Source organism: Salvelinus namaycush, chromosome 26 (assembly GCF_016432855.1).
Source record: "Salvelinus namaycush isolate Seneca chromosome 26, SaNama_1.0, whole genome shotgun sequence".
Lineage (NCBI taxonomy): Eukaryota > Metazoa > Chordata > Actinopteri > Salmoniformes > Salmonidae > Salvelinus > Salvelinus namaycush.
In genome coordinates, this window is record NC_052332.1 from 40,771,867 (window position 1) to 40,797,695 (window position 25,829).

The 25,829-nt window shown below is 42.0% G+C and overlaps 1 protein-coding gene across 1 annotated transcript in view; it reads right to left on the reverse strand.

Annotated features, from left to right (window-relative positions):
* Positions 1-25,829, reverse strand: part of trpc4a (transient receptor potential cation channel, subfamily C, member 4a) — a 129,552-nt gene that overhangs the window by 52,709 nt on the left and 51,014 nt on the right. The window contains exons 3-5 of the mRNA XM_038964806.1: positions 21,780-21,920; positions 18,249-18,425; positions 13,947-14,147 (exon numbers count right to left, since the gene is read on the reverse strand). Coding sequence (XP_038820734.1) covers positions 13,947-14,147; positions 18,249-18,425; positions 21,780-21,920 — 519 coding nt within the window. The remainder of the gene's footprint in view (positions 1-13,946; positions 14,148-18,248; positions 18,426-21,779; positions 21,921-25,829) is intronic.

The following is a 25,829-nucleotide window of genomic DNA, read 5'->3' on the forward strand; positions in this document are numbered from 1 at the left end:
GAAAGGACGACAAAGGCAGAATTTACCGTTACTAGGATTTATTTCCTACACGGTAATATGGGGAAAAGGGGCTGGACGGAACCAAAGGAAAGAAAGTAAATATCAAAGCTCCCCCTCTCCTATCTAACCTGCCTACCCACTTAACTTACCTAACTTAGCACCACCTGGTGCCCTAACCAAAATACAGGGGGTGGTCCGCCCAGGTCTTACCTAGTGTGCCTAGACATTGAATATACTACGGGTATATGTATGCCCTCGGGCCTCTTGCCTAAGCACTCCCTAAGTGCCTTCTCCTTCCCCCCTGGGAACAAATGAAACAGAATAATTATTAACAATTTCACAAACACTTTACAACAAAACTGAGTAAACTAACTCAGGCCACTAAAGAAGCTTTGACAAAGCAACAAACACAGAACTCTTTCTAATGATTTCTCCAAAACATTCAATCTCCCTCTAACCTCCAAAATATTCAATCTCCCTCTAACCTCCAATCATCAATTAGCCTGGGGTCGACCAATCAGCTGCTTGGGGAGTTACAGGAATTTCTCCTGAAACACACACACTCAAATACAAACCAGAACACAGAAACTGGGGAACGTAACACACAGCGCTACTGGCAAAATATTCTGTGGACAGATGAAACTACAGTTGAGTTGTTTGGAAGGAACACACAACACTATGTGTGGAGAAAAAAAGGTACACCACACCAACATTAAAACCTCATCCCAATGGTAAAGTTAGGTGGAGGGAGCATCATGGTTTGGGGCTGCCTTGCTGCCTCAGGGCCTGGACAGCTTGCTATCATAGATGTAAAAATGAATTCCCAAGTTTATCAAGACATTTTGCAGGAGAATGTTAGGCTATCTGTCCGCCAATTGAAGCTTAACAGAAGTTGGTTGATGCAACAGGACAACGACCCAAAACACCGAAGTAAATCAACAACAGAATGGCTTCAACAGAAGAAAATACGCCTTCTGGAGTGGCCCAGTCAGAGTCCTGACCTCAACCCGATTGAGATGCTGTGTGGCAGGACCTCAAGAGAGCAGTTCACACCAGACATCCCAAGAATATTACTGAACTAGGGCGGCAGGTAGCCTAGTGGTTAGAGCATTGAACTAGTAACCGAAAGATCGAATCCCCCGAGCTGACAAGGTAAATATCTGTAGCGCTGCCCCTGAACAAGGCAGTTAACCCGCTGTCCCCCTGAACAAGGCAGTTAACCCGCTGTCCCTGAACAAGGCAGTTAACCCGCTGTCCCCCTGAACAAGGTAGTTAACCCGCTGTCCCTGAACAAGGCAGTTAACCCGCTGTCCCCCTGAACAAGGTAGTTAACCCGCTGTCCCTGAACAAGGCAGTTAACCCGCTGTCCCTGAACAAGGTAGTTAACCCGCTGTCCCCCTGAACAAGGTAGTTAACCCGCTGTCCCCCTGAACAAGGTAGTTAACCCGCTGTCCCTGAACAAGGTAGTTAACCCGCTGTCCCTGAACAAGGTAGTTAACCCGCTGTCCCTGAACAAGGTAGTTAACCCGCTGTCCCTGAACAAGGCAGTTAACCCGCTGTCCCTGAACAAGGTAGTTAACCCGCTGTCCCCCTGAACAAGGTAGTTAACCCGCTGTCCCTGAACAAGGTAGTTAACCCGCTGTCCCTGAACAAGGTAGTTAACCCGCTGTCCCTGAACAAGGTAGTTAACCCGCTGCCCCTGAACAAGGTAGTTAACCCGCTGTCCCTAGGCCGTCATTGAAAATAAGAATTTGTTCTTAACTTCTCTGGGACGTCCCACTTGGCCAAAAGCCAGTAAAAATGCAGCGCGCCAAATTCAAATAAATTACTATAAAAATCAATCTTTCATGAAAGACACCAAATTTAAGCTACACATGTTGTGAATCCAGCCAACGTGTCTGATTTCAAAAAGGATTTACGGCAAAAGCACACCAAACGATTATGTTTGGTCAGTACATAGCCACAGAAAAACAGCCATTTTCCCAGCCAAAGATAGGAGTCACAAAAAGCAGAAATAGAGATAAAATTAATCACTAACCTTTGATGATCTTCATCAGATGACACTCATAGGACATCATGTTACACAATACATGTATGTTTTGTTCGATAATGTGCATATTTATATCCACAAATCTCGCCATGTTCAGAAATGCCTCCAAAATATCCGGAAAATTGCAGAGAGCCACATCAAATAACAGAAATACTCATCATAAACTTTGATGAAAGATACATGTTTTACATAGAATTAAAGATACACTTGTTCTTAATGCAACCGCTGTGTCAGATTTCAAAAAAACTTTACGGAAAAAGCAAACCATGCAATAATCTGAGACGGCGCTCAGATATAAACAACAGTTCTCCGCCATGTTGGAGTCAACAGAAATACAAAAATACATCATAAATATTCCTTTACCTTTGATGATCTTCATCAGAATGCACTCCCAGGAATCCTAGTTCCACAATAAATTGTTTTTTTGTTCGATAATGTCCATTATTTATGTCCAAGTAGCTACTTTTGTTAGCACGTTTAGTACACATGTCCAAACGCTCACGCAGGTCCAGGCGAACGTCGGACAAAAACTTCAAAAAGTTATATTACAGGTCGAATAAACTTGTCAAACTAAGTAGAGAATCAATCTTCAGGATGTTGTTATCATAAGTATTCAATAACGTTCCAACCGGAGAATTCCTTTGTGTCTACAGAAGTAATGGAACGCAAGGCGATATCATGTGGAATGCGCATGACCAGGAACTGGCACTCTGCCAGACCACTGGCTCAAACACCTTCCATCCGGCCCCACATCACAGTAGAGGCTTCATTAAACGTTCTACAGACTGTTGACATCTAGTGGAAGGCGCAGGAAGTGCAAACAGATCCATATCTTACTGGGATTTAAATAGGTGATGAGTTGAAAATCGACCAGCCTCAGAATTCTCACTTCCTGTTTGGATTTTTTCTCAGGTTTTTGCCTGCCACATGAGTTCTGTTATACTCGCATACATCATTCAAACAGTTTTAGAAACTTCAGAGTGTTTTATATCCAATAGTAATAATAATATGCATATATTAGCATCTGGGACAGAGTAGGAGGCAGTTCACTCTGGGCACGCTATTCATCCAAAGTGAAAATGCTGCCCAGACAGACAGACAGACAGACAGACAGACAGACAGAGTCAGACAGATAGACAGAGAAACAGAGAGAGAGAGAGATAGACAGAGAGACAGAGAAACAGAGAGAGAGATAGCGAGAGATAGGGGGTGGGGGAAAGCAAAAGAGAGAGAGGGGAGAGAACAGAGAGAGAGAGACAGAGAGAGAGAGACTGACCGCAGAACCGCAGATAGGCAGATAGTGAAAAGGGAGTGAGATTAATATTTCATGAGGCTATATCGTCCATCTTGTCTGCCTCCCCACCATGTCAACACTGCTCTCTCTGTGTGTGTCCTTACATGGCTGGAAAACTCCACTTCTGTTAGTCTGTCAGACCTCGCTGTCTGCACTGTCTTAGACTGAGATGAAGGATAACAAAATACTACAGTAACCTCCGATTTCCTCAGGATGTATATCTGTGTGTAATAGCAGTATACTATAGTCTCCTACCTCTTTCTGGTGGTATGTGATGGCCAGTCTGAATCTAGCCAGGTCGTAGGCTATCCAGAAGGCCAAAGTTGGTTACTTTAAAGAGCAGTTCTCTCTCTGTAGGTCTATCCCCAAGAAGTTATGGAAAACTGTTAAAGACATGGAGAATAAACCCTCATAGCTGCTCATGTCCCTTAATGGTGATGATGTGGTATTTACTGACAAGAAGCACATTGCTGAGCTCTTTAATTAGGGCTAGGCCCCTTTTTCTCAGTTTCCTGCCTGAATGACGTGCCGAAAGTAAACTGCCTATAGCTCAGGCCCTGAAGCCAGGATATGCAAATAGTTGGTACCATTGGAAAGAAAACACTTTGAAGTTAGTAGAAATGTTAAAATAATGTAGGAGACTATAACACAATAGATATGGTAGGAGAAAATCCAAAGAAATTATCTTAGAAATGCAAGAGAAAGGTCATTTTGAAAATTTGCTCCCAGGATGCAATTCCTATGGCTTCCACAGGGTGTCAGCAGTCTATGTTCAAGGTTTCAGGCTTGTAACTTCAAAAACGAATAAGAAATAACAGTTTTATTAGAAGGACACAGTCTTGGAAATGTGTGTTTGCGCGCGCCATGAAGACATTACGCACCTGCTAAAATCGGTTTCCTATTGAACATACTTCATTCCATAAGAAATATTATAGTTTGATTACATTTTAGGGTATCTGAGGAGTAAATAGAAATGTATTTTGACTTGTTGAAACAAAGTTTAGGGCACCGATGGCGCCAACTAAACTGACTTTTTGGGATATAAAAAAGGATTTTATCTAACAAAACGACACTACATGTTATAGCTGGGACCCTTTGGATGACAAATCAGAGGAAGATTTTCAAAAAGTACGTGAATATTTCATCTTTATATGTGAATGTATGAAACCTGTGCCGGTGGAAAAATATTTTATCCTGGGGCGCCGTCCTCAAACAATCGCATGTCATGTTTTCGCTGTAATAGCTACTGTAAATTAGACAGTGCAATTAGATTAACAAGAATTTAAGCTTTCAGCCGATATAAGACACTTATATGTACCTAAATGTTTAAAATCCATAATATGTATGATTATTTATTTGAATTGCGCGTCCTCCAGTTTCACCGGAAGTTGTCCCGCTAGTGGGACACCGATCCTTAATTAATCACCACTTCTTTAAGTCAAGATTCCTATTTGACTCAGCCACACCTCATTGCCTGTCCAGCACTTCCTCATCTCCCAGCCCTTCTAATGTGACTAGCCCTGCTGCCCCTCCCACTTTTTCCACATGCTGCGCTACAAAGTTTCTCACTGAGTCTGAGGTGCTAAAGGAGCTCCTTGAACTTGCACCCAAAAAAACATATTGGTCAGATGGTTTAGATACGTTAAGGTTACAGCCCCTATCATCTCTGACCTTTTTAACCTGTCTCTCCTGGAAGGTTCCCAGTGCTTGGAAGACAGCCACAGCGCCTTCTTTATTTAAAGAAACTTGTCAATAATCAACTGACTGGCTTTCTTGATGTCTATAGTATTCTCTCTGGTATTTACTCAGGCTAGGGATGTGTCACTGTAACCTTAAAGGTTCCAAACGATGTCACCACTCTGCTCTAAGCAATGTTGTGCTGCTTATTTTTATTCACTTGGTCAAAGCTTTTGATACAGTAGACCATTCCATTCTTGTGGGCCGGCTAACGAGTATTGGTGGCTCTGAGGGGCCTTTGGCCTGGTGTGTTAACTACCTCTCTCAAAGAGTGCAGTGTATGAAGTCAGAACATCTGCTGTCTCAGCCACTGCCTGTCACCAAGTGAGTACCCCAAGTCTTGATCCTAGGCCACAAACTCTTCTCAATTTACATCAACAACATACAGTGCATTCGGAAAGTATTCAGACTTTTTCCACATTTTGTTACGTTACAGCCTTATTCTAAAATGGATTAAATTGTTTTCCCCCCCTCATCAATCTACACACAATACCCCACAATGACAAAGCAAAAACAAGTTTAAATATTTTTTTACTAATTTATAAAAAATAAAAAACGGAAATATCACATTTACATAATTATTCAGACCCTTTACTCAGTACTTTGTTGAAGCACCTTTGGCAGTGATTACAGCCTCGAGTATTCTTGGGTATGACGCTACAAGCTTGGCACACCTGTCTTTGGGGAGTTTCTCCCATTCTTGTCTGCATATCCTTTCAAGCTCTGTCAGGTTGGATGGGGAGTGTCGATGCACAGCTATTTTCAGTTCTCTCCAGAGATGTTCGATCGAGTTCAAGTCCGGGCTCTCAGAGTCCTTTATTAAGTGCCTTTTGTCAAACTCCAAGTGGGCTGTCATGTGCCTCTTACTGAGGAGTGGCTTCCGTCTGACCACTCTACCATAAAGGCCTTATTGGTGGAGTGCTGCAGAGATGGTTGTCCTTCTGGACAGTTCTCCCATCTCCACAGAGGAACTCTGGAGCTCTGTCAGAGTGCCCTTCTCTCCCGATTGCTCAGTTTGGTTCGGAACTCTACGGACAATTTCTTCCACCTGTCAACTGTGGGACCTTATGGGGTATTGTGTGTAGATTAATTAAATAAATGTTATCTTCATCCATTTTAGAATAAGGCTGTAACGCACTGTAGCTCAGGCAGTAGGAAGCTCTCTCATCCATTTAATGTATAAGAAGATGATACAATCTTATACTCAGCTGGCCCCTCCCCAGATTTTGTGTTAAACGCTCTACAATAAAGCTTTCTTACTGTCCAACAAGCTTTCTCTGCCCTTAACCTTGCTCTGAACACTTCCAAAACAAAGGTAATGTAGTTCGGTAAGAAGAAGAATGCCCTGGCCGCCCCTTCGGTGTGATTACTACTGCTGAGGGTTTAGCGCTTGACGTAGTCCCTACATCACTTCCTGTTGAATGTGGAATGAGGAAGACCATGGTTTTTTTTTGTTTGAAAAGTTTGTTGCTTAAAAGTGTATTGGAAAGTTCTTGGTAGCTTGCTATCTTCTTAGTTTGGATCCCGCGACGCAGTTGGCATCAGTTGCTGGGACTGCTTGTCTCTTTCCAGTGATCCTACCCACCAAGGACGGGTCTGAGGAGCTATTTGGTGTCACAGTTAGCCATAGCTGCATATCAAGCTAGCAGGGTTTTCTTGAACGCAGCCCGGGACGCGGTTTGCCATTGTGGCTGGGACTGTGGATTGTCCTGGGTTTGTGGCTCTCTAGATCCCTGCTGTTTGTTGTTTTCAATCTTTGCCGTAACCTGCCCTGTGTGGAACTGCGAGGAGTAACAGCGTAACCTACAATGCTAGCTACCATGACAAAGACCAAAGCCGGCGGGAGTACCGTTGAGGAGAGTGGTGTCTCTCTATCACACATTAAGGATCTTTTAAATAAACAAAAAGAGACCAACGAGCAGTTGTTGCAACAACAAGAAAATATCTTCAAGTGTTTTGTCCAAAAACTGGTGGAGTAAACTAATAAAATAATGGACGACCTGGCCAGAGAGGTCCAGGACCTGAAGAACAATACTGGTGGAGTCAACTAATAAAATAATGGACGACCTGACCAGAGAGGTCCAGGACCTGAAGAACAATACTGGTGGAGTCAACTAATAAAATAATGGACGACCTGACCAGAGAGGTCCAGGACCTGAAGAACAATACTGGTGGAGTCAACTAATAAAATAATGGACGACCTGACCAGAGAGGTCCAGGACCTGAAGAACAATACTGGTGGAGTCAACTAATAAAATAATGGACGACCTGACCAGAGAAGTCCAGGACCTGAAGAACAATACTGGTGGAGTCAACTAATAAAATAATGGACGACCTGACCAGAGAGGTCCAGGACCTGAAGAACAATACTGGTGGAGTCAACTAATAAAATTATGGACGACCTGACCAGAGAGGTCCAGGACCTGAAGAACAATACTGGTGGAGTCAACTAATAAAAGAATGGACGACCTGACCAGAGAGGTCCAGGACATGAAGAACAATACTGGTGGAGTCAACTAATAAAAGAATGGACGACCTGACCAGAGAGGTCCAGGACATGAAGAACAATACTGGTGGAGTCAACTAATAAAAGAATGGACGACCTGACCAGAGAGGTCCAGGACATGAAGAACAATACTGGTGGAGTCAACTAATAAAAGAATGGACGACCTGACCAGACAGGTCCAGGACCTGAAGAACAATACTGGTGGAGTCAACTAATAAAAGAATGCACGACCTGACCAGAGAGGTCCAGGACCTGAAGAACAATACTGGTGGAGTCAACTAATAAAATAATGGACGACCTGACCAGAGAGGTCCAGGACCTGAAGAACAATACTGGTGAAGTCAACTAATAAAATAATGGACGACCTGACCAGAGAGGTCCAGGACCTGAAGAACAATACTGGTGGATTCTACTGATAAAAGAATGGACGACCTGACCAGAGAGGTCCAGGACCTGAAGAACAGTTTGCAGTTCTCCCAGGGTCAGCTCGACGAGTTGAAACAGAAGAACGACAAGATGACAGCAATCTGTAAGTCATTGAGAGAGGACATCAGTTCTGTGTGTGAATCCATGATAACAATGACAGATAAATCAGACTATCTCAAGGGACAATCAAGAAGGAACAACATGGTTGTGGACGGAACTGCAGAATCTCCACATGAGACCTGAACGGAGTCTGAGGACAAAGTGAGGGAAATGATCTCTGAGAAATTGAAGATGGACCACAGGAAGATTGAGGTAGAGCGCGCCCACAGGACTGGAAAACCCACCACCGGCCCAGGTGATAGCCCCAGGCCAAAAGTGGTCAAGTTCCTGACGTTCAAGGACAAGGTAGTTGTTCTGAAAAGAGCCAAGAACTTGAGAGGAACGTATATCTTCCTCAACGAGGACTATCCTGAAGCTGTGCACCAGAAGAGTAAAGAACTGATCCCAGCCATGAAAGCTGCCAGAGCGCGTGGGGACATTGCGTACATCCGCTATGACAGACTCATTGTCCACCCTCCCTCCCAGAAGCCTGAAAGGGATGAGAGAGCCAAGCCTATGGCTTCGTAGCGTCAAACCCGCAGCACACACACATACACCAATTGATTAATGGACTGCTTGTCACACCCTGACCATAGAGAGCCTTTATTCTCTATTTTGGTTAGGTCGGGGTGTGACTAGGGTGGATAATCTAGGTTGTTTTATTTCTATGTTGGCCTGGTATGGTTCCCAATCAGAGGCAGCTGTTTATCGTTGTCTCTGATTGGGGATCATATTTAGGCAGCCATTTCCCCACTGTGTTTTGTGGGATCTTGTTTTGAGTTAGTGCATGTAGCACCTCTGTAGTCACGGTTCGTTGTTTCTTTATTTTGTTTTGTTCAAAGTTTCACTTAATAAAATATGTGGAACTCAGAGCACGCCTTGGTCCGTCTCTCCACACAACCGTGACACTGCTGAATGTATATTTTTTTCTCTTGCTTTGTTTGCTCTTTTCAGTATTATGTCTATCTCTGATAAGCTACCCAGGAAAGGGCTGAAAATAGCCCATATTAATATATTTAGCCTTAGAAATAAGGTTTATGAAATCAATAACTTGCTAACATCAGATAACATTCACATATTAGCCATTTCTGAGACGCGCTTAGATATTTCACTTGATGATACAGCAGTAGCAATACAAATATGTAACATCTATAGAAGAGACAGAAATGCTTATGGGGGAGGTGTTGTTGTATATTTTCAGAGTCATATCCCTGTGTTGCTTAGAGAAGATCTTATGTCAAGTGTTATTGAAGTGTTGTGGTTGCACACATCTAAAGCCTTTTCTTTTGTGGTGTTGCTATAGGCCACCAAGTGCTAACAGTCAGTATCTAAATAATATGTGTGAAATGCTTGATAGTGTATGTGATGTAAACAGAGAGGTCTACTTTCTTGGGGACCTGAATATTGACTGGTTTTCATCAAGCTGTCCGCTCAAGAGGAAGCTTCTCACTGTAACCGGTGCCTGTAATCTGGTTCAGGTTATTAATCAACCTACCAGGGTGTTTACAAACACTACAGGAACAAGATCATTCACATGTATCGATCACATTTTTACTAATACTGTACAACTTCGTTCTAAAGCTGTATCCGTACCCATTTTGATACAGTGATTACAATACAGTGGCTATATCCAGGAAAGCCAAAGTTCCAACAGCTGGGCCTAAAATAGTATATAAGAGATCATACAAAAGATTGAGCTGTGACTCTTATGTGGATGATGTTAACATTTTTGTTGGTCTGATGTGATTAATGAGGAGCATCCAGACGCTGCACTTGATGAGTTTATGAAACTGCTTCTTCCAATTATTGATGAACATGCACCTGTTTACTGACTGTTAGAACTAACTCCATGGATTGATGAGGAATTGAAAAACAGCATGGTTGAAAGAGATGGGGCAAAAGGAGTGGCTAATAAGTCTGGCTGCACATCTGACTGGCTGACTTACTGCAAATTGAGAAATGATGTGACTAAACTCAACAAAAAGAAGAAGAAACAAGATCAATAATATAAAGAATGATGGAAAAAACTTTGGAGTACTTTAACCCTCCTGCTGTTTTCCGGTCGAATTGGACCGATGTAGTTAATTGAATCTGACTGTCATCAGGTTCCATGAGTTTGTCCACACAGGGCATCTGAACACACAAAATACATGTTGATGATTTCCATAAAATTGTGGGTGTTTTATTTAACTTTTGTACACATGTGGTGTATATGTGGGTCAAAAATTACCGGGTCATTAGAAATGAATGGGTGAGACTACAATTAGTGTATAACATTGAGTTCAGGCACATGCCCATTCATCAGATGGACACACTTCCTCTCCTAGACCCCCACATGCATGTGTGTTTGAGCACACACACCTCCCTCCACTTCTTGGCTTCCATGGCAACCCCCATGGGAATCTTTCCCCAATAGAATCTTTCCCTCACGGGAACCACACCTGTTGGCATTCTCACAAGCAATCGCAACATTGTTTCAATAATATATATATAACTTTTCTCGCAGCTCTGGTATATAAAAGCTTTTTTGAGGCCTTGCTCACAATTCATTCATTCTGTTACCGCACAATGACCAAATGATATACTGTATGTGAGGCTCTTGATCATATTTTTGATCATGACACTGGTGAGGAGGAGAGAGAGTCCTTGCTAAACTTTGACACAAAGTAGTCTGTGATAAATATCACAATATATTTCATCTGAGTATTTGTTTTAGTCAAAATAATCCATACATTATGCTTTTTTTTACTCAAAAACAAGTTGAATGAGCTCAGGTCAATGAGGTCTACAGGCCATCAATATCAAATAGAAGTTCAAAACTTGTAATGTTCACAAGAACATAAGTTGATAAAACGATTTAACACAACATTAGGTGATAATATATGTATATTATGGATTTATAATCAGATATAATGGGGCGGTCATTTTGGACCGGGAACACAGAATGAATTCACATGAAACGAACACAACAGGAGGGTTAAATTAAATTATGGGCTGAAAGACAAGTTCAACTCCATCTTTCATCGAATCAGATGGCTTATTCATCACGAAACCATTTGATGTTTCCAATTATTTTATTTCATTGGCAAAGTGGGCAAACGTAGGCAGGAAATGCCAATAACAAAGAGTGAGCAATTGTATACATGCATAAAAAAAAAAATAATGAAAGAAAAGCATTGGAAGTTTGAATTTTGTAAAGTTAGTGTGGGAGAGGTGGGAAAAAATATTGTTATCGATCAATACTGACAAACCTCCTGGCATTGACAACTTAGATGGAAAGCTACTGAGGATGATAGCTGACTCTATAGTCACTTCTGTCATATTTTAATTATAATCTGAGCCTAGAGGAAAGTATTTGTCCTCAGGTCTGGAAGGAAACCAAAGTAATTCCGCTACCCAAGAGTGGTAAAGCGGCCTTTACTGGTTCTAACAGCAGACATATAAGCTTGCTACCAGCTCTTAGGAAACAGTTGGAATAAATTGTGTTTTATCAAATACAATGCTGTTTCTATGTAAATAAATTAACAACAGACGTTCAGCATACTTATATAGAAGGGCACTCAACGTGTACTACACTGACACAAATTATTCATGATTGGTTGAAAGAAATTGATGATAAGAATATTTTGGGAGCTGTACTGTTATATTTCAGTGAAGCCTTTGATTTTATTGACCATAACCTGTTGTTGAGAAACATATGTGTTGTGGCTTTTCAACCTCTGCCATATTGTGGATTCAGAGCTATCTATCTAATAGAACTCAAAGGGTTTTCTTTAATGGAAGCTTCTCTAATGTCAAACATGTAAAGCGTGGTGTACCGCAGGGCAGCTCTCTAGGCCCTCTACTCTTTTCTATTTTTACCAATGACCTGCCACTGGCATTAAACAAAGCATGTGTGTCCATGTATGCTGATGATTCAACCATATACGCATCAGCAACCACAGCTAATGAAGTCGCTGAAACTTTTATGTAGTGTTGTGGTCTCTCTCTATGTAGTGTTGTGGTCTCTATGTAGTGTTGTGGTCTCTCTTTATGTTGTGTTGTGGTCTCTCATTATGTAATGTTGTGGTCTCTCTTTATGTAATGTTGTGGGCTCTCTTTATGTAATGTTGTGGTCTCTCTCTTTATGTAGTGTTGTGGTCTCTCGTTATGTAATGTTGTGGTGTCTCTTGTCATGATGTGTGTTTTGTCCTATATTTTTCATCTCAGCCCCCGCAGGAAGCATTTTGCCTCTTGGTAGGCCATCATTGTAAATAAGAATTTGTTCTTAGTTAAATAAAGGTTAAATAAATAAAAAAATATGTGGTGTGTATTGTAATGTAGTAGTGTATATAGTATAAACTCCTACCTCTTTCTGGTGGTATTTATTGGCTAGTTTGAGTCTCGCCAGGTCGTAGTGAGTAGTGTAGTACTATAGTAGTGTATTAGTATAGTGTAGTACTGTAGTAGTGTATTAGTGTAGTAGTGTAGTGTATTTGTGTAGTACTGTAGTGTAGTAGTGTAGTGCAGTACTGTAGTGTGGTAGTGTAGTGTAGTACTGTAGTAGTGTAGTGTAGTACTGTAGTAGTGTAGTGTAGTACTGTGGTAGTGTAGTGTAGTACTGTGGCATTGTAGTACTGTAGTGTATTAGTGTAGTGTAGTAGCGTAGTATTGTTAAGTAGGACTGTGGTAGTGTAGTGTAGTGTTAGTGTAGTGTAGTAGTGTAGTAGTGTAGTACTGTAGTAGTGTAGTATAGTGGTGTAGCAGTGTAGTACTGTTGTAGTATAGTGTAGTACTGTAGTAGTGTAGGTTTGTGTAATGTAGGGTAGTGCTGTAGTAGTGTAGTGGTGTAGTCTAGTACTGTAGAAGTGTAGTAGTATAGTACTGTAGTAGTAGTGTATATCTACACTTAACAAAAATATAAACGCAACACGCAAAAATTTCAACAATTTTACTGAGTTACAGTTGGTATAAGGAAATTAGTCAATCTATGGATTTCACATGACTGGGCAGGGGCGCAGCCATGGATGGGCCTGGAAGGGCATAGGCCCACCCACTGGGGAGCCAGGCCCAGCCAATCAGAATTAGTTTTTCCCACAAAGGGCTTCATTACATAGAAATAATCCTCAATTCCATCAACTGTCCGGGTGGATAGTCTCAGATGATCCAGCAGGTGAAGAAGCTGGATGTGGAGGTCCTGGGCTGGTGTGGTTATACGTGGTGTACGGTTTTGAGGCTGGTTGGACGTACTGCCAAATTCTCTAAAATGACGTTGGAGGCGGCTTATGGTAGAGAAATTAACCTTCAGTTCTCTGGCAACAGCTCTGGTATACATTCCTGCAGTCAGCATGCCGATTGCACACTCCCTCAAAACTTGAGACATCTGTGGAATTGTGTTGTGTGACAAAACTGCCTTTTAATGTCCCAAGCACAAGGTGATTAATCAGCTTTTTGATATGCCACACCTGTCAGGTGGATGGATTATCTTGGCAAATGACAAATGCTCACCAACAGCGATGTAAACAAATGTGTGCTCAAAATTTGAGAGAAATAATATTTTTGTGCGTAATGAGAATTTATGGTATTTTTGATTTCAGCTCATGAAACATGGGACCAACACTTTACATGTTGCTTTATATTTGTGTTCAGTATAGTATAAACTCCTACCTCGTTCCAGTGGTATTGAACAGCCAGTTTGAGCCTAGCCAGGTAGTTGTGTGTAGTCTAGTAGTGTAGTAGTGTGTATAGTATAAACTCCTACCTCTTTCTGGTGGTATTTAATAGCCAGTTTGAGTCTAGCCAGGTAGTTGTGTGTAGTCTAGTAGTGTAGTAGTGTGTATAGTATAAACGCCTACCTCTTTCTGGTGGTATTTAATAGCCAGTTTGAGTCTAGCCAGGTCGTTGTTTCCCTCCTCCTCCAGCAGGTTAATGTCATCTCTGTAGTTCAGGATCATCTCCAGCTCTCTGGAGCTCCTGGTCTGATCCAGAAGGTCTTTAGCAAACTGCTTACACTGTTGGGATAACTCCTCATACTCCGACTTAAATTCATTCTCCACCTGGGGTAAAGGGAGCGCAGAGTATATTAATTCATTCATTCAATGAAAAACCCAGGGCCCTAAAGATCATCATAAGATTAGCTTGGAGTGAAGGGATCTTAATTTACTCAACCAACCAACCAACCACCCGGCCAGCCAGCCAATCAGCCAGCCTTCTTCTTCTTCGATGAGGTTTAACGGCAGTTGGCATCCAATTTGTTGTATTACCGCCACCTACCAGACCGGAGTACAACTCCCGTACACTTTGCTTCATAGATAAAATGTAATAAATCATTACCCTACCATCTAAAACTACACTCACTCATTTCAAAATTATATAACAGGAACACCCCCGCTACTCCACTAATTACATGTATTTATTCCCCGTGTCATTATCCTGAAAGGCCTTGACATCCCCACTTAACACATCCTGTAACTCTTCTTCTCAAAATACCTGTCTGCAGCTGCCACCACAACCTCCATTTTCTGCAACTTCAGTTCCATCCCTGCAGTACTGTTGATAACCGTTGCTATAAATGCTAAAAATCCAATCTTACTGAAACTTAATTCACTTTTTTGGCCTATCCCTCTGTACTGGTATATCTCTACTACTCTCACCACTCCTCCCCTTTGACCCATCTTCTTCTACTTTCTTCACTGCCTCAGCATATGACAACTTCTGCACTACCCTGGAAACGTCAACCTGCCTCGGTGGCACGGGTCATTTCTGATCCCCAGCTCCATGGGCACCCCTACAATTAACACATTCCACTACTTTCCCCAATGCTACACATTCCTTTGTCTAATGCCCTTCTGCACACTTCTCACAACTTGGACCCTCCCTCCTACACACTGCTGCCACATGCCCAAAAGCTGGACACCTGTAACATCGTAATGTAGTTGGCACATACGCACGTACAGGATAATTTATATACAGTTGAAGTCGGAAGTTTACATACACTTAGGTGGAATCATTAAAACTCGTTTTTCAACCACTCCACAAATTTCTTGTTAACAAACTATAGTTTTGGCAAGTCGGTTAGGACATCTACTTTGTTTACAGACAGATAATTTCACTTATAATTCACTGTATCACAATTCCAGTGGGTCAGAAGTTTACATACACTAGGTTGACTGTGCCTTTAAACAGCTTGGAAAATTCCAGAAAATGATGTTTTGGCTTTAGAAGCTTCTGATAGGCTAATTTACATAATTTGAGTCAATTGGAGGTGTACCTATGGATGCATTTCAAGGCCTACCTTCAAACTCAGTGCCTCTTTGCTTGACATCATGGGAAAGTCAAAAGAAATCAGCCAAGACCTCAGAAACAAATTTGTGGACCTCCACAAGTCTGGTTCATCCTTGGGAGCAATTTCCAAATGCCTGAAGCAACCACATCCATCTGTACAAACAATAGTACGCAAGTATAAACACCATGGGACCACGCAGCCGTCATACCGCTCAGGAAGGAGATGCATTCTGTATCCTAGAGATGAACATACTTTGGTGCGAAAAGTGCATATAAATACCAGAAAAACAGCAAAGGACCTTGTGAAGATGCTGGGAGAAACAGGTACAAAATTATCTATATCCACAGTAAAATGAGTCCGATATCGACAAAACCTGAAAGGCCGCTCAGCAAGGAAGAAGCCACTGCTCCTTAAACCACCATAAAAAAATCCAGATTACGGTTTGCAACTGCACATAGGGACAAAGATCATACCTTTTGAAGAAATGTCCTCTGGTCTGATGAAACAAAGATAGAACTGTTTGGCCATAATGACCATTGTTATGTTTGGAAGAAAAAGGGGGAGGCTTGCTAGCCGAAGAACACCATCCCAACCGTGAAGCAGGGGGGTGGCAGCATCATGTTGTGAGGGTGCTTTGCTGCAGGAGGGACTGGTGCACTTCACAAAATAGATGGCATCATGAGAATGGAAAATTAAGTGGATATATTGAAGCAACATCTCAAGACATCAGTCAGGAAATTTAAGCTTGGTCGCAACTGGGTCTTCCAAATGGACAATGACCCCAAGCATACTTCCAAAGTTGTGGCAAAATGGCTTAAGGACAACAAAGTCAAGGTATTGGAGTGGCCATCACAAAGCCCTGACCTCACTCCTATAGAAAAATTGTGGCCAGAACTGAAAAAGCGTGTGCGAGCAAGGAGGCCTACAAACCTGACTCAGTTACACCAGCTCTGTCAGGACGAATGGGCCAAAATTCACCCAACTTGATGTGGGAAGCTTGTGGAAAGCTACCCGAAACATTTGACCCAAGTTCAACAATTTAAAGGTCATGCTACAAAGTACTAATTGAGTGTTTTTACACTTCTGACCCACTGGGAATGTGATGAAAAAAAATAAAAGCTGAAAAAATAATTCTCTCTACTATTGTTCTGACATTTCACATTCTTACAATAAAGTGGTGATCCTAACTGACCTAAAACAGGGATTTTTTACTAGGATTAAATGTCAGAAATTGTGAAAAACTGATTTGTAATATATTTGGCTAAGGTGTGTATGTAAACTTCCAACTTCAATCAGAATCCTAGATTCACTTTTGTCGGGCAAAGACTCAACTTCAAAAGAACAGACAATGACTCTTTTGTTTCCCCACTCTCGCCACCCTGTCTATATGTCGCATCAAATGACGAGCATCACATACACCGGGAATCTTTCCCCTCAGCTGGTCAACGTTTATATCTACTGCTACCCCAGTTATCACTCCTTTCATTGGTGCCCTTTTCTTGAAAACGAAACAATTAACTTTTCTGGCCCCCATTTGTTTTACTCCGAGAGCCTTCTCCCTCTGACCAGCAGAAACACAAACAATTATCACTAGACCACTTCTGGTTACCTTCACCGATTCCAAATTACTTAACTATTTTTTCACCCACCTTGAAACCACAAATGGATCAGCCAAAAGGCAAGAGTCCACTTTTTCCATAAACTTCACTCCTACTGTCAGACTCATCTTTATCTTGACCCTCAATTCAAGCCTCGGGCTCAGAGAACTTCACCAAACCTACCACCTGATACTTCACCCTCATTCACTTCCATTTTCCCTCCTGTCTTCAGCTTCTGCTTCCACTTTCTTCCCTTCTTCTTTAACAAACCATCGCTTTTTTCCCACCATTCTTATTTGACTCAAGCTCACCCTCTTCCTCTCTTAAACCTTCTCCCCCTCTCCCTTTCCCTTCATTCCTCCTCCGTTTTCCAAGTACACGTCTCCTCATTATAATACTGCACTACTCCTAACCACCATCTCGTTCCCGCCTTCTCCAGGGACTCCATCCCTGATCTGTTTCACTTGTCCTTGTGATTGTCTTCACCCCCTCCAGATGTCGCTTATTTTTCCCAGTGTATTTATCCCTGTTTCCTGTCTCTCTGTGCCAGTTCGTCTTGTCTGTTTCAATTCAACCCACGTGTTTTTCCCCATGCTCCTGCTTTTGCAAATCTCTCTTTTGCTAGTCCTCCTGGTTTTGACCCTAGCCTGTTTTCTGGACTCTGTATCTGCTGCCTGACCAGTCTGTCTGCCACTCTGTACCTCCTGGACTCCAATCTGGTTTTGACCTTTTGCCTGTCCACGACCATTCTCTTGCCTACCCTTTTTGGAACGAATAAATATAAAATACTCAAAACATCTGCCTCCCATGTCTGCATCTGGGTCTGGCCCTGAGCCCTTATACAACCAGCTAGCTAATCAGCCAACCAACTAATCAATCAGCCAATCAATCAATCAGTTGCCCCTTGATCAATCCTCCCCTTGCTAAGTTTGTGTAGTTCCCATGGCACTTAAGAGAGTTGAGTCATAAGTTGAGTCATTAGAGTTGAGGTGTCCTAAATTCCCAATCTGTCCCTCATACCATCATGGCCACCTAATCATCCCCAGCATCCAATTGGCTCATTCATCCCACCCTCCTCTCCCCTGTAACTATTCCCCAGGTCGTTGCTGTAAATGAGAACGTGTTCTCAGTCAACTTACCTGGTAAAAAAATACAAAAATAGTCAAAATAATCAGTCAATAGATCTGGGCCCTTATACAACCAGCTAGCTAATCAGCCAACCAACTAATCAATCAGCCAATCAATAAATCAGTTGCCCCTTGATCAAACCTCACCTTGCTAAGCTCCTGTAGTTCCCAGCTCAGTCTGAATGCTGTGAGGAAAGGGTCTTCACTGGAGAGAGCGATGAGGGAAGGGCTGGACAGGGCTCGGTAGATGTTGAGACGGGATCGGGAGTGGCGAAGGCTGTCCACATCCGAGCTGGACACACACTCCACACAGTTACAACGCACCTGGAGACACAAGACACACCCTCCACACAGTTACAACGCACCTGGAAACACACGACACACCCTCCACACAGTTACAACGCATCGCGAAACACACGACACACCCTCCACACAAACCCCTTTATCTGCATCCATGATGTTCTTTATATCAAACCCACCTCAAACGGACACCCCTTTATCTACAACACACTAATAAATGCTGGATTAAAAACATCTCAATTTGGTTAAATATTGAACAGAACACGTTGGGTCACTTAACAACCCATTGCCAGTGCAAGGTTGCGTCGTTGATGCTAAGTTCTTGTGCTATGATCAGAGATGGGCAGTATTTGTGTCACATGCATTTGAAATACTCTTTTTAATTACTTCTGAGTATTTTGTATGTTGTATTACACTGGGCTGAACTACACTCAAATGTATTTTGTAAAAAAATACTTTCAAATGTGTATATTCAAAATATAAAATACTTTCCTATACCATATTTTTTTTTTTTTACAGCGGTTCACAATTGTGTGGCTCCACTTCACCCTGCATTGATATCAGAAGTCTGATGGTACTATGGTGTGATAAGAGTGTCTTTCAAATGTAAAAATGAACAATTACAAGGTATGGTGGGTAGTATTTTAATGAGCTCAGTTGTGTCACGTTCTGACCTTAGTTCCTTTTTTATGTCTTTATTTTAGTTTGGTCAGGGCGTGAGTTGGGGTGGGCATTCTATGTTGTTATTCTATGTTTTGTTCTGTGTGTTATATTTCTATGTGTTTGGCCTAGTATGGTTCTCAATCAGAGGCAGGTGTCGATCGTTGTCTCTGATTGAGAATCATACTTAGGTAGCCTGTTGTCCCACTATGGGTTGTGGGTAGTTATTTTCTGTGTCTGTGTTTCACCATACAGAACTGTTTCGGTTGTTTGTTTGTGCGTTTGTTATTTTGTTCAGTGTTCAGTTGATTCATTAAAAATCTAATTATGGACACTTACCACGCTGCATATTGGTCCGATATTTCCTACTCCTCCTCAGACGAAGAGGAGAATCGTTACAAGTTGTTCGTTTTCACATATACATATTGGTCATTTAGCAGATGCTCTTATCCAGAATGACAGTGCATTCAACTAATGTAAACAACATTTCACAGTCATAGCGAGTAAGACGTTTCTGTAACCATTACTGAGAATTTTGTTGCTGTTCGGCCGGCTATTTGCAAAATACATGTATTTTAATTAAAGGATCTTATATTTTGTTTTGATACATTGGTCTTTAGGATACTTTGTAGTTGTATTTTGAAAATGTCATTTGAACTTATGCCCATCCTTGGCTATGAGCCACCAGGTCAGAGCAGAAGACTGGAGACGTATCTTAGTAGGGGCGTGGCTTTCAGATAGTTATTTATGGCCACCCGTGAAAGTAAATGCCAATCTGTTCTATTGTCAACATATGTTAAAGTTGAGCACTGACACTTATTGTAGTTTTTATTTAAGTGTACACAAGAGTATGAGTTCCATAAGTGGCTATGTATATCTCAATGCTGGGCTAGTTACAACTGTATCATATACTAGCCCACTAGCTCCTGAGTGGCGCAGTGGTCTTAGGCACTGCATCTCAGTGCTAGAGGCGTCACAACAGACGTCACAACAGACTCTGTATTACAACCTGCTGTGATTGGGGGTCCCGTAGGGCGTTGCACAATTGGCCCAGCATTGTCCGGGTTTGTCAATTCTGTGCGTACTGGTAGCGAAGTCAGGTGCAGGAGAGCAGAGATTTGTGAACAGGCGCACACTTTATTTAGGTAAAAGTGCAAAACGCGCAAAACAGTCACAAGAATTATGTTTAACAATAAACATCTTCGTGACAATAACACGGAAAAACCAAGCCAGTCCGGCGCGACAACAATACACACGTAACACAAACAATCTTTCACAAAGACATGATGGGGAACAGAGGAATAAATACATGTAGATTGATTGGGGAATGAAAACCAGGTGTGCAGGGAACAAGACAAAACAAATGGATACATGAAAAATGGAGCGGCGATGGCTAGAAAGCCGGTGACGTCGACCGCCGAACGCCGCCCGAACAAGGAGAGGAGCCGACTTCGGCGGAAGTCGTGACAGGGTTTGGCCGGGGTAGGCTATCATTGAAAACAAGAATTTACATAATATACTTTCCACTATACCACTGCATAAAACTCTATACCACTATATAATATACCACAATAATACTGCATAATATACTATACCACTATACTAATGCATCATAAACTATACCACTATAAAATATACTATACTTCTGCATAATAAACTATACAACTGTACTACTGTATAATATACTATACCACTATGTAATATACTATACTACTGCATACTATACTATACCATTATACTAATGTATCATATACCTTAAAACTATAGAATATACTATACCACTATACTACTGCATCATAAACTATACCACTATAAAATATACTTCTGCATAATATACTATACCACTATATCATATACTATACCACTATGTAATATTCTATACTACCGCATAATATAATATTCCATTATACTACTACACAATATACTACACCACTATATAATATACCACTATACTACTGCATAATATACCATTATATAATATACTATACTACTGCATAATATACTATATCACTATGTAATATACTATACTACTGCATAATATAATGTATCACTATGTAATATACTATACTACTGCATAATATACTATTCCATTATACTACTGTATCATATACGTTACCACTATATGATATACTATACCACTATACTGCTGTATCACATACTATACTACTACATAATATACTATACCACTATACTACTGTATCATATACTATACAACTGCATACTATACCACTATATATTACACCACACTACTACTCCAAAATAAACTATACCACTATATAATATACTATACCGCTATACTACTGTATCATATACTATACTACTGCATACTATACCACTATATATTATACCACGCTACTACTTCATAATAAACTACACCACTATATAATATACTATACCGCTATACTACTGTATACTATACTATGCCACTATAAAATATACTATACCACTGTATAATATACCACTATACTACTGTATAATATACCACTATATAATATACTATACCACTATATAATATACTATACTACTGCATAATATACTATACTACTGCATATTATACTATACCACTATATAATATACTATACTACTATATAATATACTATACTATTGCATAATATACTATATCACTATACAAATATATAATATACTATACTACTATATAATATACTATACCACTATTTAAAATACTATACCACTATACTACTGGTATGGTTACAGTACCTCGTGTGGTTGTGGAACAGCCACTCCTTTCTGCACCAGTAGTTTGATGATCTCATAGTTGTTGGTGTGAGCTGCCAGAATGATGGGGGTGATGTCAGGAGTGAAGTCAGAGAACTGCTTGTCCAATAGGATCGGAGGAACCTGGAGAGAGGGTGGGGCAGAGGGAAAGCCAGGTAAGGATCAGTCAAGCAAATCCATTCATCCACCAATCAACCAACCAATAAATCAACCAACCAATCAATCAATCAATCAATCAACCAACCAACCAATCAATCAACCCACCAATCAATCAATCAACCAACCAATAAATCAACCAACCAATAAATCAACTCATCAACCAATCATTGAAATAATCAATCAATCAATAAATCATTCATTCAATCCATCCATATTAATAAAGCTCTTTTGACATCAACAGTAGTCACAAAGTGCTTTACAGTAAACTGGGGAAGAGCAAGCATGAATCAGAGTGGATGAGGGGTATTCAGTGAGGAAGGGAGGAAGGGAGGGAGGGAGGGTGGTTCTACTAAGTTAACATATGGAATTGTTTTAAGATAGTCATAGCATGGATCATTTAGCTATTTGAATTCAAATTTTAGGACCGCTGCATGTATCGCAGAAAATTGTTTAACAATTATTTGATAAAATATTGCATTTAGCCTTTATCACTATAGCCCATAGAAATACTTTGAATAACATATTCAAATGGCAAAACAGACTGTCAAAAAATATATAATAAAAAAGGTTTTGAAGTGTCTGTCCTATATCTAGGAGATATAAGAAATCTCAAGAAATATACATGTAAATATATATTAGACACATATTTAACCACTTTGTTGGCACAAAACTAAACTCAGCAAAAAAAGAAATGTCCTCTCACTGTCAACTGCGTTTATTTTCAGCAAACTTAACATGTGTAAATATTTGTATGGCCAGAACAAGATACACTGAACAAGTTCCACAGACATGTGAAACTAACAGAAATTGAATATTGTATCCCTGAACAAAGGGGGGGGGGGTCAAAATCAAAAGTAACAGTCAGTATCTGGTGTGGCCACCAGCTGCATTAAGTACTGCAGTGCATCTCTTCCTCATGGACTGCACCAGATTTGCCAGTTCTTGCTGTGAGATGTTACCCCACTCTTCCACCAAGGCACCTGCAAGTTCCTGGACATTTCTGGCGGGAATAGCCCTAGCCCTCACTTTCCGATTCAACAGGTCCCAGAAGTGCTCAATGGGATTGAGATCTGGGCTCTTCGCTGTCCATGGCAGAACACTGACATTCCTGTCTTGCAGGAAATCTCACACAGAGCGAGCAGTACGGCTGGTGGCATTGTCATGCTGGAGGGTCATGTCAGGATGAGCCTGCAGGAAGGGTACCACATGAGGGAGGAGAATGTCTTCCCTGTAACGCACAGTGTTGAGATTGCCTGCAACGACAACAAGCCCAGTCCGATGATGCTGTGACACACCGCCCCAGAGCATGACGGTCCCTCCACCTCCAAATCGATCCCGCTCCGGAGTACAGGCCTCGGTGTAACGCTCATTCCTTCAACGATAAACGTGAATCTGACCATCACCCCGGTGAGACAAGAGCACCTCCTCCCAGCTGCCCACTGCACTGAGGCTAGGTAACACGGTCACCACCGATAAATCCGTGATAATCGAAAACTTCAACAAGCATTTCTCAATGGCTGGCCATGCCTTCCTCCTGGCGACTCCAACCTTGGCCAACAGCCCCGCCCCCCCCCGCTGCTACTCGCCCAAGCCTCCCCAGCTTCTCCTTTACCCATATCCAGATAGCAGATGTTCTGAAAGAGCTGGAAAACCTGGACCCATACAAATCAGCTGGGCTTGACAATCTGGACCCCCTATTTCTGAAACTGTCCGCCGCCATTGTCGCACCCCCTATTACCAGCCTGTTCAACCTCTCCTTCGTATCATCTGAGATTCCCAAGGATTGGAAAGCTGCCGCGGTCATCCCCCTCTTCAAAGGGGGAGACACCCTGGACCCAAACTGTTACAGACCTATATCCATCCTGCCCTGCCTATCTAAGGTCTTCGAAAGCCAAGTCAACAAACAGATCACTGACCATCTCGAATCCCACCGTACCTTCTCCGCTGTGCAATCCGGTTTCCGAGCCGGTCACGGGTGCACCTCAGCCACGCTCAAGGTACTAAACGATATCATAACCGCCATCGATAAAAGACATTACTGTGCAGCCGTCTTCATCGACCTGGCCAAGGCTTTCGACTCTGTCAATCACCATATTCTTATCGGCAGACTCAATAGCCTCGGTTTTTCTAATGACTGCCTTGCCTGGTTCACCAACTACTTTGCAGACAGAGTTCAGTGTGTCAAATCGGAGGGCATGTTGTCCGGTACTCTGGCAGTCTCTATGGGGGTACCACAGGGTTCAATTCTCGGGCCGACTCTTTTCTCTGTATATATCAATGATGTTGCTCTTGCTGCGGGCGATTCCCTGATCCACCTCTACGCAGACGACACCATTCTGTATACTTCTGGCCCTTCCTTGGACACTGTGCTATCTAACCTCCAAACGAGCTTCAATGCCATACAACACTCCTTCCGTGGCCTCCAACTACTCTTAAACGCTAGTAAAACCAAATGCATGCTTTTCAACCGTTCGCTGCCTGCACCCGCACGCCCGACTAGCATCACCACCCTGGACGGTTCCGACCTAGAATATGTGGACATCTATAAGTACCTAGGTGTCTGGCTAGACTGCAAACTCTCCTTCCAGACTCATATCAAACATCTCCAATCCAAAATCAAATCTAGAGTCGGCTTTCTATTTCGCAACAAAGCCTCCTTCACTCACGCCGCCAAACTTACCCTAGTAAAACTGACTATCCTACCGATCCTCGACTTCGGCGATGTCATCTACAAAATAGCCTCCAATACTCTACTCAGCAAACTGGATGCAGTTTATCACAGTGCCATCCGTTTTGTTACTAAAGCACCTTATACGAATCACCACTGCGACCTGTATGCCCTAGTCGGCTGGCCCTCGCTACATGTTCGTCGTCAGACCCACTGGCTCCAGGTCATCTACAAGGCTATGCTAGGTAAAGTGCCGCCTTATCTCAGTTCACTGGTCACGATGGCTACACCCACCCGTAGCACGCGCTCCAGCAGGTGTATCTTACTGATCATCCCTAAAGCCAAAACCTCAATTGGCCGCCTTTCCTTCCAGTTCTCTGCTGCCTGCGACTGGAACGAATTGCAAAAATCTCTGAAGTTGGAGACTTTTATCTCCCTCAACAACTTTAAACATCTGCTATCCGAGCAGCTAACCGATCGCTGCAGCTGTACATAGTCCATCGGTATATAGCCCACCCAATTTACCTACCTCACCCCCCATACTGCTTTTATTTATTTACTTTTCTGCTCTTTTGCACACCAGTATCTCTACTTGCACATGATCATCTGATGATTTATCACTCCAGTGTTAATCTGCTAAATTGTAATTATTCGATTTATTGCCTACCTCCTCATGCCTTTTGCACAAATTGTATATAGATTCTCTTTTTTTCTACCATGTTATTGACTTGTTTATTGTTTACTCCATGTGTAACTCTGTGTTGTTGTCTGTTCACACTGCTATGCTTTATCTTGGCCAGGTCGCAGTTGCAAATGAGAACTTGTTCTCAACTAGCCTACCTGGTTAAATAAAGGTGAAATAAAAAAAAAAAAAAAAAAAGACAAAACTGCGACTCGTCAGTGAAGAGCACTTTTTGCCAGTCCTGTCTGTTCCAGCGATGGTGGGTTTGTGCCTATAGGCGACGTTGTTGCCGGTGATGTCTGGTGAGGACCTGCCTTACAACAGGCCTAGAAGACCTCAGTCCAACTTCTCTCAGCCTATTGCGGACAGTCTGAGCACTGATGGAGGGATTGTACGTTCCTGGCGTAACTCGGGCAGTTGTTGTTGCCATCCTGTACCTGTCCCGCAGGTGTGATGTTCGAATGTACCAATCCTGTGCAGGTGTTACACGTGTTCTGCCACTGCGAGGACAATCAGCTGTCCT